The sequence below is a fragment of the Phyllobates terribilis genome, unplaced genomic scaffold (assembly GCF_046119375.1).
Source record: "Phyllobates terribilis strain yellow unplaced genomic scaffold, ASM4611937v1 Scaffold_3__8_contigs__length_932513732, whole genome shotgun sequence".
NCBI classification, from domain to species: domain Eukaryota; kingdom Metazoa; phylum Chordata; class Amphibia; order Anura; family Dendrobatidae; genus Phyllobates; species Phyllobates terribilis.
Window position 1 is genome coordinate 22,099,135 of NW_027362763.1, and position 18,120 is coordinate 22,117,254.

Consider the following 18,120-nt stretch of genomic DNA (forward strand, 5'->3'; position numbering starts at 1 on the left):
GATTAATGAGTGGAACAGGCTGCCACGAGAGGTGGTGTGTTCCCCTTCAATGGACGTCTTCAAACAGAGGCTGGACAGACATCTGTCTGAGATGATCTAGTGAATCCTGCTTTGAGCAGGGGGTTGGACCAGATGACCCAGGAGGTCCCTTCCAACTCTACCATTCTATGATTCTATGATTCCTCTCCAACTGATCCCTGGGAAAAAAAGTCGGCGTATGGTGCATTCATGGCGATGCTAAGGACTATCTGATGGCCAGAGTGGACATTGAAACAGCCCACGGTACCGATTCCCACGAGGTTGGCGTCGTTCAGGACTTGTTGCACCCTATCATTATAGGCCGTGACTTTTGTTAATTTTGGGATCTGTGGGGGAAGGGTTCAGGGTTCCCTGGCGTGGTTGAGAAGCCAGGTAACTCTGAAGAGGTATCACCAGACCCAAAGTCAGACTTGTTTCCCTTTTGTGTTCTTGTGGGGGATGAGGAGGTAGTGTCCTCTGAACCTGACATTCCGGAGTTAGGGGTGACCAGTGAGAATTTTGGGTCAGCCCAACATAGGGACCTAACTCTGAAGGAAGCCTTCAATAATGTCACCGTCATAAATGGGATTGCACAGGAGCCAGGGGCTGACACAAGGTTTTCCTATTTTATGATGAGTGGGGATTTGTTTTACCGGATCACGAAAGTAAGGGAGGAGCTGGTGGAACAGTTATTGGTGCCACGGCCCTATAGACTGAAGGCTTTGAACATGGCCCATTCACATATCTTGGCGGGGACATCTAGGGGTGGAAAAAAACGCAGGAACGAATCATGCAGAGGTTCTATTGGCCTGGGTGTCACCGGGAAATATTGAAGTATTGCAGGTTCTGCCCTACTTGTCAGTTGACCGTCCCCACCTCTCACTTTCGAAGTCCCTTCTTGCCATTGCCCATTATTGAAGTGCCATACGAGAAAATTGCCATGGACTTGGTCAGTCCCTTTTTTAAATCTGCTCGTGGGCATCTATATATTTTGGTCATCTTGGACTATGCCACCTGCTATCCTGAAGCAATCCCGCTGAGAAACTCCTCCACCAAGACTACAACCCGTGAGTTAGTCCATGTTTTCTCCCAGACAGTGTTGCCAAGGGAGATCCTGACTGACCAGGGAGCACACTTTGAGTAAGGTAATGAGGGAATTGTGCTAGGTCCTGCAAATCTCCCAACTGAAAACATCAGTGTACCATTCTCAGACAGCTGGCCTCGTACAGAGGTTCAACAAAACACTAAAAAGTATGCTGAGGAAGGCCATAGAAAAGGATGGGAAAGACAGGGACTGTCTCCTGCCGTATCTGTTGTTCTCTTTCCAAGAGGTTCCACAGGCCTCTACGGGGTTCTCGCCATTCGAACTCCTGTATGGCTGACATCCGCGGGGTCTCCTGGATGTAGCAAAGAAAGCCAAAGTCACGCCCCACAGGAGCATCATCGAGCACGTTGCTCTGATGCAGGAGAGGATAGCGAAGATGATGCCCACCGTAAAAGAAAATCTCCAGGCACAAGAGGCGCAGGCCGGGTCTACATCCACTCAGCCAGAGTGTGGCAATTCAATCCTGGTGACAGAGTACTCATTCTGATACCTACCATGGAAAGCCAGCTCTTGACCATGTAGCAAGGACCGTATGAGGTGGTGGAAAAGGTTGGTGAAGTGAATTATAAGGTCCACCAACCAGGACGACGTAAGCCTTACCAGATATATCACGTCAACTTCATCAAGCAAGACAGGGAGGCAGTGGAAGCTCCATGCTTGTTGGGCAAGCCAGAAGGTGACGGTGGTGGAGTCGCAATAGCGGAAACGCTAACGATGCCCAGAAACTGCAGTGTCGGGAGTTACTGCAGAAGAACCGGGATCTGTTCTCAGAATTCCCAGGCTGCACAATCGTCATAGAACACGAGGTTCTGATGGAGCCACATGCGCGGGTGAACTTGAGGCCCTATCGGATACCGGAGGCCCGACGAGAGTTGATTTCCAAAGAGGTGGCTCGTATTCTGAAACTCTATGTCATCGAAGAATCCAAGAGCGGTTGGTTTAGCCCGATCGTCTTTGTCCCAAAGCCCGATGGTGAGTGGAGATTTTGCAACGACTATCGGAAGTTGAATGAAGTCTCCAAATTTGACGCATATCCATGCCATGCGTCAATTAGCTGATCGAGAGGCTTGGGCCAGCAAGGTAAATAACCACCTTGGATTTGACAAAGAGATATTGGCAGATCTCCCATGGTTCAGAGAGCCAAGGATAAAACTGCGTTTTCTATGCTGGATGGATGCTTCCAGTATGTCCGGATGCATTTGGACTACAGGGAGCCCCTGCAACCTTCCAGAGAGCTATGGATCGAATTCTTGCACCCCATTAGCAATACGCCATGGCATACCTGGATGATATTGTTATTTACAGCCCGCACTGGGGAGTCATTTGGAAAAGGTGGTTTGATGCTCTCAGGAAGGTGGGTTTTTCAATAAACCCGAAGGTTCAGTTCTAGGACCGCTGCTCTTCTCCATCTACACCTTAGGCCTGGGACAGCTCATAGAATCTCATGGCTTTCATTATCACCTCTATGCTGATGACACACAGATCTCCCTCTCTGGACCCAATATCACCTCCTTACTAACCAAAATCCCACAATGTCTGTCTGCTATTTCATCCTTCTTCTCTGCCAGATTTCTAAAACTTAACATGGACAAAACAGAATTCATCATCTTTCCGCCATCTCATTCAACCCCCCCAACTGACCTATCTATCAACGTCAATGGCTGCCCACTCTCCCCAGTCCCTCAAGCTCGCTGCCTTGGGGTAACCCTGGACTCTGAACTTCCTGCCGACTCCAACTCAAAAATATCTCCCGGATCCGCACATTCCTCAACCATGAATCTGCAAAAACACTAGTGCACGCCCTCATCATCTCCCTCCTTGACTACTGCAACCTCCTGCTCTGTGGCCTCCCCTCTAACACTCTCGCACCCCTCCAATCTATCCTAAACTCTGCTGCCCGACTAATCCACCTGTCCCCCTGCTATTCCCCGGCCTCTCCTCTCTCTCAATCTCTTCACTGGCTCCCAATTCCTCAGAGACTCCAGTTCAAAACCCTAACCATGACATACAAAGCCATTCACAACCTGTCTCCTCCATATATCTCTGACCTAGTCTCCCGTTACATACCCGCACGCAACCTCCGCTCCTCACAAGATCTCCTTCTCTACTCCCCTCTTATCTCCTCCTCCCACAATATCATACAAGATTTCTCCCGTGCTTCCCCCCTACTCTGGAACTCTCTACCCCAACCTATCAGACTATCGCCTACCGTGGAAACCTTCAAAAGGAACCTGAAGACCCACCTCTAACGACAAGCCTACAACCTGCAGTAACCACCGCTCCATCATACCGCTGCACGACCAGCTCTACCCTCACCTACTGTATCTTCACCCATCCCTTGTAGATTGTGAGCCCTCGCGGGCAGGGTCCTCACTCCTCTTGTACCAGTCGCTGTCACATTGTGTTCAAGATTGTTGTACTTGTTCTTGTATTATACCCATTTTTCACATGTAAAGTGCCATGGAATAAATGGCGCTATAATAATAAATAATAATAATAATAATAAAAATGAGCCATGGGGAAAGAAGAATCCAAATACCTGGGTTATGTAGTTGGTAGAGGCGAGTACAAACCCCAAATCAGTAAAGTGGAGGCAATCCAAACCTGGCCGAAACCGCTGTTAAAAAAACAGGTTAGAGCCTTCCAGGGGATAGTGGGATACTACAGAAGGTTCATCCCAAACTTCGCCATGATGGCCGCACCCCTGACTGACCTTCTTAATGGGATGAAATCAGCCATGGCCAAGTGGACTGCAGAGGCGGAGATGGCCTTTCAAGAGATGAAAGTGGCTCTGTGTAGGCAACCGGTCCTGGTTGCCCCCGACTTCAAGAAAGAGTTTATACTCCAGACAGATGCCTCAGATGTCGGTTTGGGAGCAGTCCTTTCCCAGCAGATACACGGGGAGGAGCACTATGTCCTCTACCTGAGTAGTAAGCTGTCCTCCTGCGAGAAAAATTATGCGGTCATAGAGAAGGAGTGCTTGGCCATAAAGTGGGCGGTGGACATGATGCGGTACTATCTGCTAGGTCAAAAATTTAGATTGGTATCCGACCATGCCCCACTTAGATGGATGAGGGAAAGAAAGGGGAAAAATGCCAGGGTCACCCGCTGGTTTTAGCCCTACAGGATTTCAAATTAGAACATAGAGCAGGGAAGCTACATGGTAAAGCTGATGCCCTCTCGAGAATCACTGTCTAGTGGTAGAGTGTGCCAAGCCCCACTGCTTTAGGCAGAGGGGGGAGGTATGTAAGGTCGCTAATGGTCTTGTAGTCGATGGGAGGTATGTATCACAGAGATGACTGGTCTCTGTGATGTAACCCAGTGTATTTTCTCTAGTGCACCCATGCACTAAGTGGATTAATTGGTGCAGCTGGGAGCCGAGGTACGGGTTGCTAGGAGAGATGGGCGGGTCCAGCAACCCACATACCTCACCTCTGGGTGTGGTTACCAGCCTATATAATGGAGGAGGTTGTTTACCACATGGTCTCGGTGTTTGGAGAGAGAAGGCCTCCTGTGTGTGGTTGGCTCCAGACCGAACCAGGATACTGGACATTACGCAGCCTGTGTGCCCACAGGGCGGATTAAGCAGAGACCTGCTGAGGACACTTTACTTTGTTTGCCTAAACTAAAGGCTGTTTGTTTTCTTTTCTTGCTTGTTGGTTTATGAAGCAATAAACCAACATGGACTCTTAAAGGAGCATGTTCCTTGTTTTCCTCCCATCGCACCCAAGTGAGTAAAACCCCTACAGTACGTACAGTGGTGGAAATAATTATTTGATCCCTTGCTGTTTTTGTAAGTTTGCCCACTGACAAAGACATGAACAGTCTATAATTTTAAGGGTAGGTTAATTTTAACATTGAGAGATAGAATATCCCCCCAAAAATGAAGAAAATCACATTGTATAAATTAAATGTATTTGCATTTTGCAGTGAGAAATAAATATTGATCCCTCTGGCAAACAACACTTAATACTTGGTGGCAAAACCCTTGTTGGCAAGCACAGCAGTCAGACGTTGTTTGTAGTTGATGATGAGGGTTGCGCACATGTCAGGAGGAATTTTGGTCCACTCCTTTTTGCAGATTATCTCTAAATCATTAAGATTTTGAGGCTGTCGCTTGGCAACTCGGAGCTTCAACTCCCTCCATAAGTTTTCTATGGGATTAAGGTCTGGAGACTGGCTAGGCCACTCCATGACCTTACTGTGCTTCTTTTTGAGCCACTCCTTTGTTGCCTTGGCTGTATGTTTTGGGTCATTGTCTTTCTGGAAGACCCAGCCACGACCCATCTTCAATGTTTTTACTGAGAGAAGGAGGTTTTTGGCCAAAATCCCGTGATACATGACCCCATCCATCTTCCCTTCAGTACGGTGCAGTCGTCATGTACCCTTTGCAGAAAAGCTCCCCCAAAGTATAATGTTTCCCCCACCATGCTTCACGTTTGGGACGATGTTCTTAGGGTTGTACTCATCCTTCTTCTTCCTCCAAACACGGCGAGTTGAGTTAATGCCAAAGAACTCAATTTTTGTCTCATCTGACCACAGCACCTTCTCCCAATTACTCACAGAATCATCCAGGTGTTCATTGGCAAACTTCAGATGGGCCTGCACATGTTCCTTCTTGAGAAGGGGGACCTTGCAGGCACTGCAGAATTTTAAACCTTTAAGGCGTAATGTGTTACCAATGGTTTTCTTGGTGACTGTGGACCCAGCTGCCTTGAGATCATTAACAAGTTTCCCCAGTGTAGTTTAGGCTGATCTCTCCCCTTCCTCATGATCAAGGATACCTCACGAGGTGAGATTTTGCATGGTGCCCCAGATCGATGGCGATTAACAGTCATTTTGTATTTCTTCCATTTTCTTACTATTGCACCAACAGTTGTCTCCTTCTCACCCAGCGTTTTACTTATGGTTTTGTAGCTCTTTCCAGCTTTGTGCAGGTCTATGATCTTGTCCCTGACATCCTTAGAAAGCTCTTTGGTTTTGCCCATGTTGTAGAGGTTAGAGTGTGACTGATTAATGGAGTCTGTGGACAGGAGTCTTTATATATAGGTGACTATGTAAGACAGCTGTCTTTAATGCAGGTAACGAGTTAATTAGGAGCGTCTAACTGGTCTGTAGGAGCCAGAACTCATAATGATTTGTAGAGGGATCAAATACATTTATTTGCATTTTGCAGTAAGAAATAAGTATCTTTGGATATTCTATCTCTCAATGTTAAAATTATAGACTGTTCATGTCTTTGTTAGTGGGCAAACTTACAAAAACAGCAAGGGATCAAATACTTATTTCCCCGACTGTACATCTCATTGGCTAAAGGTAATTCTGTCTACACTTTGGATTTCAGGAATCTCTCACTTTCTAGTGTCGGTTTCTTTCTTATATCTGAGTCTCTAGACAAAGACTCCTTATCTCACACGCATACCAGCTCAAACTCCATTCTAGTACGCAGAAGATGCACGTACCAAAACCAAAATGGAGTCAGGATAGATAAAGTATAACTCCTGCTCTCTCAATTCCCGTCTCTTGTGGCAGTGGGTGGCTGTTCCAGCCGCAGTGCCCATCTACAAACTCCCCCAGATACATTCTTCTCCCCTCATAGAAGAAGCCGGTCTTCCTACACTGCTTCACCGGATTCTCCGAATCGGTCTGTCACACCATTGGATGGACACACACACACAAGCCACAACAAGCAAGGATACTATAAAGGTGCCACGTTCATGTGCTGGTCAGAGTTGGCATCCAACAGTTTGCCATTGTAGATATCATTTATCCAGTCCACATTTTTATTCGCTGTAACTGTAACGATGGGGAATAACTCTTCAAGTCCCGCTGCTACTTCATCTCTGCCTTTGAACTCTTCCGGTACTCCTCTTGGAACCTCAATAGAATCAATGTCCATGTGAGGGTCGAAAGAAGTAGGAATGCTGGTGTCAGGCTTGTGTCTCCGATTTTCTGTTGCATTTTTGTGGAGCTTGTCTGTATTTGGAGTCACAATCTGGAGTGGTACCAGGAATTTACCAATAGCACAAGAGCGCTCCCATCCCACTGGCAGTACTGGATAAAAGTCACCATTTTCCCAAGTGAGCGCTAGCTACCGTCTGATTTTAGAGGGTCTTGTACCAAGTTAGTGGTGGTGTTAGGACTTCACTAGGAGGAACCTAAATGGTTTAGGTCAATGTTACATGTTAAATTGTGGAAACAAGTGTAATTCCCAGGCCCATTGGCCTTTACGTTTTTAGGGTTTTCTGCTGGAGAGCTGATTACACTCTGAAGTATTTTCTCCTTCTATAGCAGAAAATAGCAGAATTACGCAGGAGAAAACAATGAGATTTGTCTAGTCGCTTATAGGGAAGGGCACCTGGAATAAGTCTTTGGAAGTCTTAGGCTATGTGCCCACGATGCAGAAATGCTCCGGATTTTTCCTGAGCGTTTCTGCATCTCCCTGGCACAAAAAAACGCATGCGGATTGAACGTGTGGATTGTACATGTGGATTGTACATGCGGATTGTACATGCGTTTTTCCTGCCAGGGACATGCGGATGTGACGCTTTCTTCACTTGCATTTCCGCATGCGGGTTGTGATTTTAGCATCACTTGGAAAGTGCTTGTCAACTTGGTCACACTATATAAATCCATGCAAACTGCATGGAATTTATATAGTGTGACCGAAAGAATGGTAAAAAATAAATATATACGATTTATTTATCGTACTTGCCTTCTGATGGCCCCCGGAGTCCTTGCCTCTGCTTGCCGGCAGCTCGCGGTAGATTTAAGGACCTGCCGACGTCAGCGGTCGATTGCACATTTTCTGTTAGTACAATAAACCTCATTTCAAGGCAGAAACATTACTGTGTCCAACAGTTATTACATATATCAAACTGAAATAGCTGTTGCAAAAACACCAATTTTTATAAAACAGTAAGCTTAAGATTAATAGGGGTGCCCAAACTTTTTCATATAACTGTATATACTTTTGGGTGAGTCTATAGGTGTCTCCACGCTGCCACTCCTCCCTAGGGCAGGAGACCATGTTTCACAGGTCAAATTTATAACGGACTACAGGGCCTGAGGTATCAAACCAGAAAGTGGTAACTAGCTCCCCATTCTTTCTCTCTTGGGATATAGTGTCACGCAAGGTGTGGGAAAGTCTTAGTGCAACACAAAAGGAAGAGGGAAGGAAGCCTAGACTCTAGGGAAAGGGGGGAGTGGAGACCTCCTGGCTGATAGAATATCACCCTAACGTCCCTATATTGGCTCTTCACCAATCACCGCACGCGTACCTCGCCCTGTCTTGCCCTGGCTAGGGAAGGAAGGGGATGAGCACTAGTCAATCCCCACTGAACACTAAAGACAACAAGGGAGGCCAACAAGGGAAAATTCCTTAGCTTTAGATGACTCCAGACAAATGCGCACACGTCCTCAAGCACCAGAGAGGAAGAAGTGCTTCTCTCGCTCAGACCTTCATAAGGAGTAATGAATATCACCGGCACATCCCTCTGACATACAGCAGGTATTTATACCCCCAGGACAGGGAGTAAATTAGCCAGAGGAAGGTAGCCGTTGGGTCCTAGATACAGCCTTTAAAAAGGTGTCTCTAATGCCAAATGTAGAGATCTCCTGCAAACCAACTGCAGGGCGACTGTCACTCCTGACACACCTGTGACACAGTCCTCTATGAGCCCCCATTTATCTGGATAAGGCAGAGAGTGTGCGTCCACATCAATCGGTGGCTTTCTTGGGCTCAGCTGTCCTCCTGCAGTGTAAGTTCTGCAATTGGGCTTTCTCTCAAGCTTTATGGCCATCTCAGTTGTCATCAGGACTTGGAAGGGTCCATCAAATCGAGGCTTAAGGGCTCTTCTGACTTGTCTTTTGACCACCACCCAGTCTCCGGGCTGCAGGGGGTGGCTCCCTTCCACAGAATCTGGATCTAGGAAATTCGAGAATATATGTTAGACAAGTATTTTGTAAGTTAAATAATATAAGAAGACAATTTACAAAATTCGATAAATAACGTGGGTAGCCTAGAAACCTTTTTACAATAAATACCCATTAAAAAATAACCTTTAATATTGTCTTTTAAAACTATTAAGAGTCTCACAACAAATACTAAGTAACAAGAAAAAGACCTAAAATATAGGCGTGTGATCTGAACCTGTTTATATAAATCACCCCAATCTAATATTCACTCTGTGAGGGTGTCTTAAAAATCCATTAATACAACCCAGGAACACCTAATAACAGAAGATTGGACGTATCCAGACAGGATCGCCATAGCACAATACATAAAGGGAATAGTACACTTTTATCCACAGAGCATAAAAAAACCCACTCTATAATAACAATGGGGCACCACAGATCCCCTAATTAAGTTGATAAATCCACCTCACTAAGAGGAATTAATAATCCTAATTGGTATTTTAAAGGATATATCTCCAGGACACAGCATATAGGGCCTCACAGGCCTCCCCAATTTGGGGGCCTGACAATATAAAGTGCATTGCAGATTCCCTTATAGCAGCATTTTATCAGGGATAACTAACCCCCTGCAGTAATATTCCCCACAGGAATACCTATGTAGCCTTCACCATGAGCCAAGCCTTATTAAAAAATAAGACATATATAGACCTCCCCGGTATTCAAATCACTATTCATTAGTTCATGACATGATTTAAATCCAAAAACAATAGATGAGGAAAGAACTTATCTTAATGACGTGGATCTCTGTTTCCCCATCAGGTAAAGGCTTCCAAGGGTTTAGGCAGATCAGGGATGTTTAATTCCCTCTAAAACAAACACTTTTCTCCTGATGAACCTTTCACTGAACGGGGAAACGCCTTGAGAAAATATGGATTGTGGGGCGTTAACAAAAAGGGTACAATCCGGTTTGAAGAGTAGAAGGTTTAATGGTTCCTATGTGCCAACAGGGGGCACCACATACACAACAGGTCTCCACCCAATCTGGATTCTGATTCTTGCATACACAACATGTCCATCCTTCAGGGACAATGTACGGGGTGGAGTCAAACTGGGAGCGGCAGGGGAATGAACGCCATCTTTGTTACATAATTTAACATACAAAAACTTATCACCATGTTTTTCTTCCTCCAAATCGCCTCTAGTTGCAGATTTAGAGTTTTTCCACCACATCTCAGTCTGTTCTAGTAAACCAGCATCATTTAAACAACCTTGCTGTTTCTCCAATACTTTACAGAAACGTTAATCAAATCTGCCACGCGGTGGACAACCAGACACTGAGTAAAATCTATACATTTTTTGCACAAATTTTTTTTTCCTTTTCCAAACTCAGCAGCAGTCCTACCATGCTCAGTCTGTTCCTTACTGAACAGATTAGATTACCCACCTTCTGTTTCTTTACAAACAGATATACAGGACTAGATAGAAAACCAGTGGGGACTCTTATCACACGTACATTAGCTTTACTTCTCTGTCACTCCTTGCCTGACTACAATCAGACAAAAATCGTCAGCCCCTACATCTAGGAGCTGAAAACTTATGGGTTTCCTGAGTAATGCAAGAAACTGCTGCTGACAATCATCAACATCGGCTCCACCGGGTACAATCAGCTAATCACTACAATCCAACCCCACGTACAGATGACCAGTGAAATACCAAATCCACACTCCCCATAGAACATGCAGCACATGAATTCAACACAGTACACAAGGTCTCATCAGGGTTTTTTGTCTAACAATAATGGACCCACATACTATGAACAGATCGAATGACCTGCGACTACTCACCCAACGCACACCGAAACCACAAAACAGAGGGACAAATTCAAGTAGTGTAAGAATAAAGCTTTTTACCAATTGCTGCAGCTGTCCCAAGTTATTCGTCTGTCTGGGGTCCAGCAAATTGGTTGGGTCAGCAATCTTTTGCATTATCGGGTCCCTGTTTGTTGCGTCAGGTTTGTCGTTGCCACATAATGCGAGACGTTCTGAGACGTTGTGCCTGCTCCAAATGAAATAGTAAATTCAAATACGTGCACGGAAGAGACGTGACTGATACATTGAGCATCAGGACAGATCTGTTTTTATTACATCATTGGTCAAAGTTTGATAGCTTGTTAATAGTCATACATGGTAACAATATAATTGCCTCAGCTTCTCTCTACATATATGCTGATATTCGCATAAGTACATCTCATTGGCTAAAGGTAATTCTGTCTACATCCAGCTTTTGCATTTTAGGAATCTCTCACTTTCTAGTTTCGGTTTCTTCCTTGTATCTGAGTCTCTAGACAAAGACATTCCAAAAGACTCCTTATGTCACACACATACCAGCTCAAACTCCATTCTGGTAAGCAGAAGATACAGTACAAAAATCAAAATGGGGTCAGGATAGATAAAGTATAACTCCTACTCTCACATTCATATAGACAAGGAAAATGTGTTCCTCCCATACAGTCCTGATATATATATCATACAGTCCTGACCTTCCGGGCCCTCAGGAAGATCTGTACATCTAATGTTCACTCATGTACATTGATCTTCCAAATCAGTCACTTTGTTGGTCTACAGCAAACTAAATTCCTTTTACAGAGAAGAAACTTAGTTTTATACATAAGGGATTCCTCATCAAAATAAACCCCCTTCATCCTCTTTCCTATTGATAATAGATTTTATTGATAGAGCCCCAGTGAAGATGGATTCCGGTTATTCTCTGAGAAGTTACCAGGTCTTGTTCCCCATTCTACCTTGGCCTCTATATCTATGTTGGATTCCATAGAAGAGTCTCCTGTATCACTGTCTGCCTGTATATTTCTATGTCACCCCTCACTGCTGACAGAGCGACCAAGACAGCACCACCACCAAACTACTGGCAGCGGCTTTCAGTTGACTATTGATCTCCAACTACCAGGGTCCTTAGACCTCCCAAACAGCAAAGAGTAAATCAGGTAGTGAGTCCCTCATGAGCTCTCCTGTTGAGATGGATGGGCGGCTACCTGGTGAGGCGACACATAAAATGTCCTGCTCTTGTGTTTCCCTCCGTGTAATATTCATATCTTTATACAGGATTGCACATTAGTGAAGAAGACATCAGGTGACTGTGAGACTCCGATCATCCATCACCACGTATCCAGAAGAAGGAGCAGGAATGAGTGCCCCATCACAGAAGCCCCGCACTCCCCAATGCCTGAGAAGAAGATCCTAGATCTCACCAACAAGATCACAGAGCTGCTGACTGGAGAGGTGAATGCTGGGAAATACACTGGAGCATTCTGGGTGATGTTGGTATACAGTTAGGTCCAGAATTATTGGGACAGTGACACAAGTTCTAACATTTGCAAGATACAGTTATATAATCAAGCTGGGCTTACAGTGCCGAGACTGAGATTTAATTTGAGGGGATTCACATCCTAATTGGAGGAAGGGTTTAGGATTACAGCTCTTTAATATGTAGTTCCCTCTTTTTCAAGGAAGCAAAAGTAATTGGACAATTATTTCAGTAACTTTGTAATGGGTTGCATGGACTTTTCCCCAGGGCTGTGGAGTTGGAGTCGGACTCTGTATAAAATGGACCGACTCCTAAAATATATAATAAATTGGGTACAGTAGTTCAGTGCAGTTTGTGGGGAATATTTTTTTTCATAAGAATTTGGGAAAGTTATGAAGTGACCTATAAATGTCTGTCCTATTCCTGATCTAAAGTTCTAGACTTTTAGCTGAGATGAATCTGTGCTACAGTAAATTTATCACTTAAACATGAGCCATGTATGAGGGAGTCATGGAGTTGGAGTCAGTTGGAGGTTTGGCTTACCGACTCCACAGCCCTGCTTTTCCTTCATTAATTCCTCACCAATTAATTAGGTAAAAGGTCTGAGCTGATTCCAGGTGTGGCATTTGCATTTGGAAGTTGTTGCTGTGAACCCACAACATGCGGTCAAAGGAGCTCTCAGTAGAAGAGAAACAGACCATCATTAGGCTGAAAAAAAAAAGAAATCCAAAAGAGAGAGAGCAGAAATGTTAGGAGTGGCCAAATCAACCGTTTTTACACCCTGGTGGGCTCAGAAAGGCCTGGATGTTCATAGGAGTCAACAATGGTGGATGATGTGAAAATCCTTCCCATGGTGAAGAAAAACCCCTTCACAACATCCACTCAAGAGAAGAACACTCAAGGAAAATTATGATTCAGAATCTAAGTCTATCATAAAGAGAAGACTTCATGATATCAAATAAAGAGGTTTAATCACAAGATGCAAACCATTAATCTGTCCGAATATAGGCCAGATTAGACTTTGGCAAAAACATCTAAAGAAGCCGCCTAGTTCTGGAAAAGCATTATTTCGGCAGAGAAAACGAAGATCAGCCTGTACCAGAATGATGGGAATAAGAAAGTCTGGAGAAGGCTTGCAGCGACTCCTGATCCTCTGCACAGCACATCCTCTGTAACACATGGTGGAGGCGGTGTGATGGCGCAGCATGCATGGCTTCTAATGGCACCAGGTCACTAGTGGTTATTGATGATGTGACTGAAGACAGAAGCAGCCGGATGAATCCAGTGTGTACAGAGCGATACTTTCTCCTCAGATCCAACCAAATGCAGCAAGGTTGCTTGGACGACGCTTCACAGGACAGATGGACAATGACCCAAAACATCCCGAGAAAGTTAAAAAGGTGGAATATTGTCCAATGGCCGAGTCATCACCAGATCTCAGCTCCATCGAGCCGCGTTTCACAGGCAAAAGACAAAACCTAAGGCAGAAAGAGCCACAAACAAGCGACAACTGAAATCACTGCAGTAAAGACGGCAAAGCCTCACACCGGAGGAGACCAGCGATGGTGATGGACATGGCCTCCAGACTTCAGGCCGTCATTGCTGCAAAGCCTCACACCGGAGGAGACCAGTGATGGTGATGGACATGGCCTCCAGACTTCAGGCCGTCATTGCTGCAAAGGATTCTCTACAAAGGATTAAACATGAACATTTTATTTATGGGAAATGAATTTGTCCAATTAATCTGAGGCCCCAAAATGCGGAGGCTTTGTAGAAAAATGGCTGCAATTCCTAATCGTTTCCCAGGAGATTTCTGTTCAGCCCCTTTAATTAAATCTGAAAGTCTCCACTTCAATTACATCTCAGTTGTTTCATTTTACATCCAAAATAGTAGAATATCAGCCTGCAGAGCTGAAATCACGTAGATGTGTCACTGGGTAAAGATTTCTGGGCGTAACTGTATGTGTGTCAGGTTCCTGTCAGGTGTGAGGATGCCGCTGTCTATTTCTCCATGGAAGAGTGGGAGTACATGGAAGGACAGAAGGATCAGTACCAGGACGTCAGGATGAAAACTGACCCCCCGAGGATCGACCAGGACAAAAGCAACATGACTGCAGGAATATTCCTCCTCGCCCTGGAGATCATCGACTTGTTACAGGGAAAGGTGAGAGTCTGACATGAGATCACTCTTATCTCTATTACTATAACAGGAAAGATGGAAGATGAGTAGAATCTATGTGGTGATCAGCGTCTCTCCCTGTACACAGGAACACACAGTGGTGAAGAAGACGTCCGGTGACCGTGTGACCCCCTGTGTGTCCGGAGGACGGAGCCAGATCCAGAGCCCCATCACAGAAGCCCCGCACTCCCCGACACCGGAGAAGAAGATCCTAGAGCTCACCACCAAGATCACTGAGCTGCTGACCGGAGAGGTGACTGCTGGGAGATTATACACTGGAGGATTCTGGGTGATGAGAGGAGACTGCTGGGAGATTATACACTGGAGGATTCTGGGTGATGAGAGGTGACTGCTGGGAGATTATATAGTATACACTGGAGGATTCTGGGTGATGAGCGGAGACTGCTGGGAAATTATACAGTATACACTGGAGGATTCTGGGTGAGGAGAGGAGACTGCTGGGAGATTATACAGTATACACTGGAGGATTCTGGGTGATGAGCGGAGACTGCTGGGAGATTATACAGTATACACTGGAGGATTCTGGGTGATGAGAGGAGACTGCTGGGAGATTATACAGTATACACTGGAGGATTCTGGGTGATGAGAGGAGACTGCTGGGAGATTATACAGTATACACTGGAGGATTCTGCGTGATGTCGCTCTCGTTGGTTGTCAGGTTCCTCTCCGGTGTCAGGACCTCGCTCTCTATTTCTCCATGGAGGAGTGGGATTATGTAGGAGGACACTGGGATCAGTATCAGGACGTTGTGGTGGAGGAGCACCGGCCTCTGGTGTCACCAGGTAAGAGGAGACCTCAGTCATTTCTTTGTGGTTGTTGTGGTCGTTTCTGTGGTCGGCGCTGGCAGATGTAGTTCATCCTCACCACTGTCCCAGGCCGTGCAGACACGTGTCTGTAATTACCGGTTAGTATAATTATTGATATTTGGTTGTAAGATGAATTCGCCTGTGGCTGAATGTGCACTGATGATGATGATGGAAGAGGAGCAGGTCTGTTCTGGGACGGGGTCTGGAGGTTCAGGGGTCTGCTTTGTTCTACCCCTGATGATTGATGAGAACTTCTCAGACACGGGTACTTGGATGCAAGGACCATAAGAGGATCCCATATTCCGCACCTTCTGTTCCCCTGGTGCTCCAGGGATTTGCCCTTAATGTGAATTGGATCCCATAACATTTCTTGTAGATCCTCCATCCTGGATCAGAGGTGGGACATGGAGGGGCCTTTACATTTATAGTTGTGATTTTAAAAAATAATTAAATCTGTTTTTATTTCCAGCAGAGAATGCAAGTGATCATCCTGGAGGAAATGTGATGTTATCGTTAAAATATAATGTAAAAGATGAAGATATCCCGTGTCAGTCCTCAAGAGAAAACCTCACTACCCTTAATGAACATCGAGAACATCTTGTTAAATATAAGAGAAGTCACACAAGAGAGAAGCCGTATTCATGTTCAGAATGTGGGAAGCGTTTTATAAACAAATCAAATCTTGTTTTACATGAGAAAAGTCACAAAAGTGAGAAGCCGTATTCATGTTCAGAATGTGGAAAATGTTTTAAATATAAATCACATCTTGTTAGACATGAGAGAATTCACACAGGAGAGAAGCCGTATTCATGTTCAGAATGTGGGAAGTGTTTTACTATAAAACCACATCTTGTTAGACATGAGAGAATTCATACTGGAGAGAAGCCGTATTCATGTCCAGAATGTGGGAAGCGTTTTATAGACAAATCAAATCTGGTTTTACATGAGAGAATTCACACAGGAGAGAAGCCGTATTCATGTCCAGAATGTGGGAAGCGTTTTATAGACAAATCAAATCTTATTTCACATGAGCGAATTCACACAGGAGAGAAGCCGCACTGTTGTTCAGAGTGTGGGAAATGTTTTGTAAATAAATCGTCTCTTCATAAGCATAAGAGTGTTCACACAGGAGAGAAGCCGTATTCATGTTCAGAATGTGGGAAATGTTTTAAAAAAAAATCAAATATTGTTGTGCATAGGAAAAGTCACGCAGGGGAGAAGCCGTATTCATGTTCAGCATGTGGGAAATGTTTTACTTTAAATTCAAGTCTTGTTATACATATGAGCAGTCATACAGGAGAGAAGCCGTATTCATGTTCAGAATGTGGGAAATGTTTTACTTTAAAATCAAATCTTGTTGCACATAAGAGAATTCACACAGGAGAGAAGCCGTATTCATGTTCAATATGTCAGAAAAGTTTTCTATATAAATCAAGTCTTAGTCCACATGAGAAAACTCACACAGGAGAGAAGTCATATTCATTTTCAGAATATGGGAAATGTTTTAAAGAAAAATCAAATATTGTTGAGCATAGAATAATTCACACAGGAAAGAAGCCGTACTCATGTTCAAAATGTCATAAAGTTTTTAAATATAAAAAAAGCCTTACTGCTCATGAGAGAATTCACACAGGAAATGCATATACATGTTCAGAATGTGGAAAATTCTTTACAAGTAAAGCAAATCTTATTTATCATTTGAAGATGCACACAGAAGAAAAGCCGTATTCATGTTCAGAATGTGGGAAATGTTTTAATACTGAAGCTTTGCTAAGTGTTCATCAAAGAGATCACACTGGAGAGAATCCGGTTACATGTAGCGAATGTGGGATCTGTTTTATATATGAATCAAGTCTTCTCCGACATAAGAAAATTCATGTTCAGAGTGTGGAAAATGTTTCTATAAACGAATCATTTCCCGTCAAACATCAGAGAAGTTACACAGTGGAGAAACCGTATTCATGCTCCGAATGTGGGAAATGTTTCCATACTGAAGCTTTGCTAAGTTCTCATCAAAGAGATCACACTGGAGATAATCCAGTTACATGTAGCGAATGTGGGCTCTGTTTTATATATGAATCAAGTCTTCTCCGACATAAGAAAGTTCATGTTCAGAGTGTGGAAAATGTTTCTATAAACGAATCATTTCCGGTCAAACATCAGAGAAGTTACACAGTAGAGAAGCCGTATTCATGCTCCGAATGTGGGAAATGCTTTATTAGCAAAGACAAACTCCATAGTCATCAGAGAAGTCGCACACAGGGGGGAAGCTGTTTTACTGTTTAATATGAAACATTTTTACAAACATTTACAAAGGGTGTATGTAAAAAAAAAATATAGTACAGACCAAAAGTTTGGACACACCTTCTCATTTAAAGATTTTTCTGTATTTTCAGGACTTTGAAAATTGTACATTCACACTGAAGGCATCAAAACTATGAATTAACACATGTGGAATTATATACTTAACAAAAAAGTGTGAAACAACTGAAAATATGTCTTATATTCTAGGTTCTTCGAAGTAGCCACTTTTTGCTTTGATGACTGCTTTGCACACTCTTGGCATTCTCTTGATGAGCTTCAAGAGTTAGTCACCGGATATGGTCTTCCAACAATCTTGAAGGAGTTCCCAGAGATGCTTAGCACTTGTTGGCCCTTTTGCCTTCACTCTGCGGTCCAGCTCACCCCAAACCATCTCGATTGGGTTCAGGTCTGGTGACTGTGGAGGCCAGGTCGTCTGGCGTAGCACCCCA

The 18,120-nt window shown here is 44.3% G+C and overlaps 1 protein-coding gene across 4 annotated transcripts in view; it reads left to right on the forward strand.

Annotated features, from left to right (window-relative positions):
• The window catches only part of LOC141258713 (uncharacterized), a 71,061-nt gene extending 53,330 nt beyond the window's left edge, over window positions 1-17,731 (forward strand). Inside the window, exons 3-7 of one of the 4 annotated variants that reach the window (XM_073673741.1) lie at window positions 12,160-12,336; window positions 14,334-14,525; window positions 14,629-14,793; window positions 15,220-15,343; window positions 15,840-17,731. In XM_073673741.1, the coding sequence (XP_073529842.1) occupies window positions 12,160-12,336; window positions 14,334-14,525; window positions 14,629-14,793; window positions 15,220-15,343; window positions 15,840-17,653 (2,472 nt within the window). In that variant the 3' untranslated portion in view covers window positions 17,654-17,731. Of the gene's footprint in view, window positions 1-12,159; window positions 12,337-14,333; window positions 14,526-14,628; window positions 14,794-15,219; window positions 15,344-15,836 lie in introns of all 4 variants that reach the window. The other 3 variants (XM_073673739.1, XM_073673740.1, XM_073673742.1) reach the window with 3 other exon arrangements.
• Window positions 17,732-18,120: the final 389 nt, after the last annotated feature.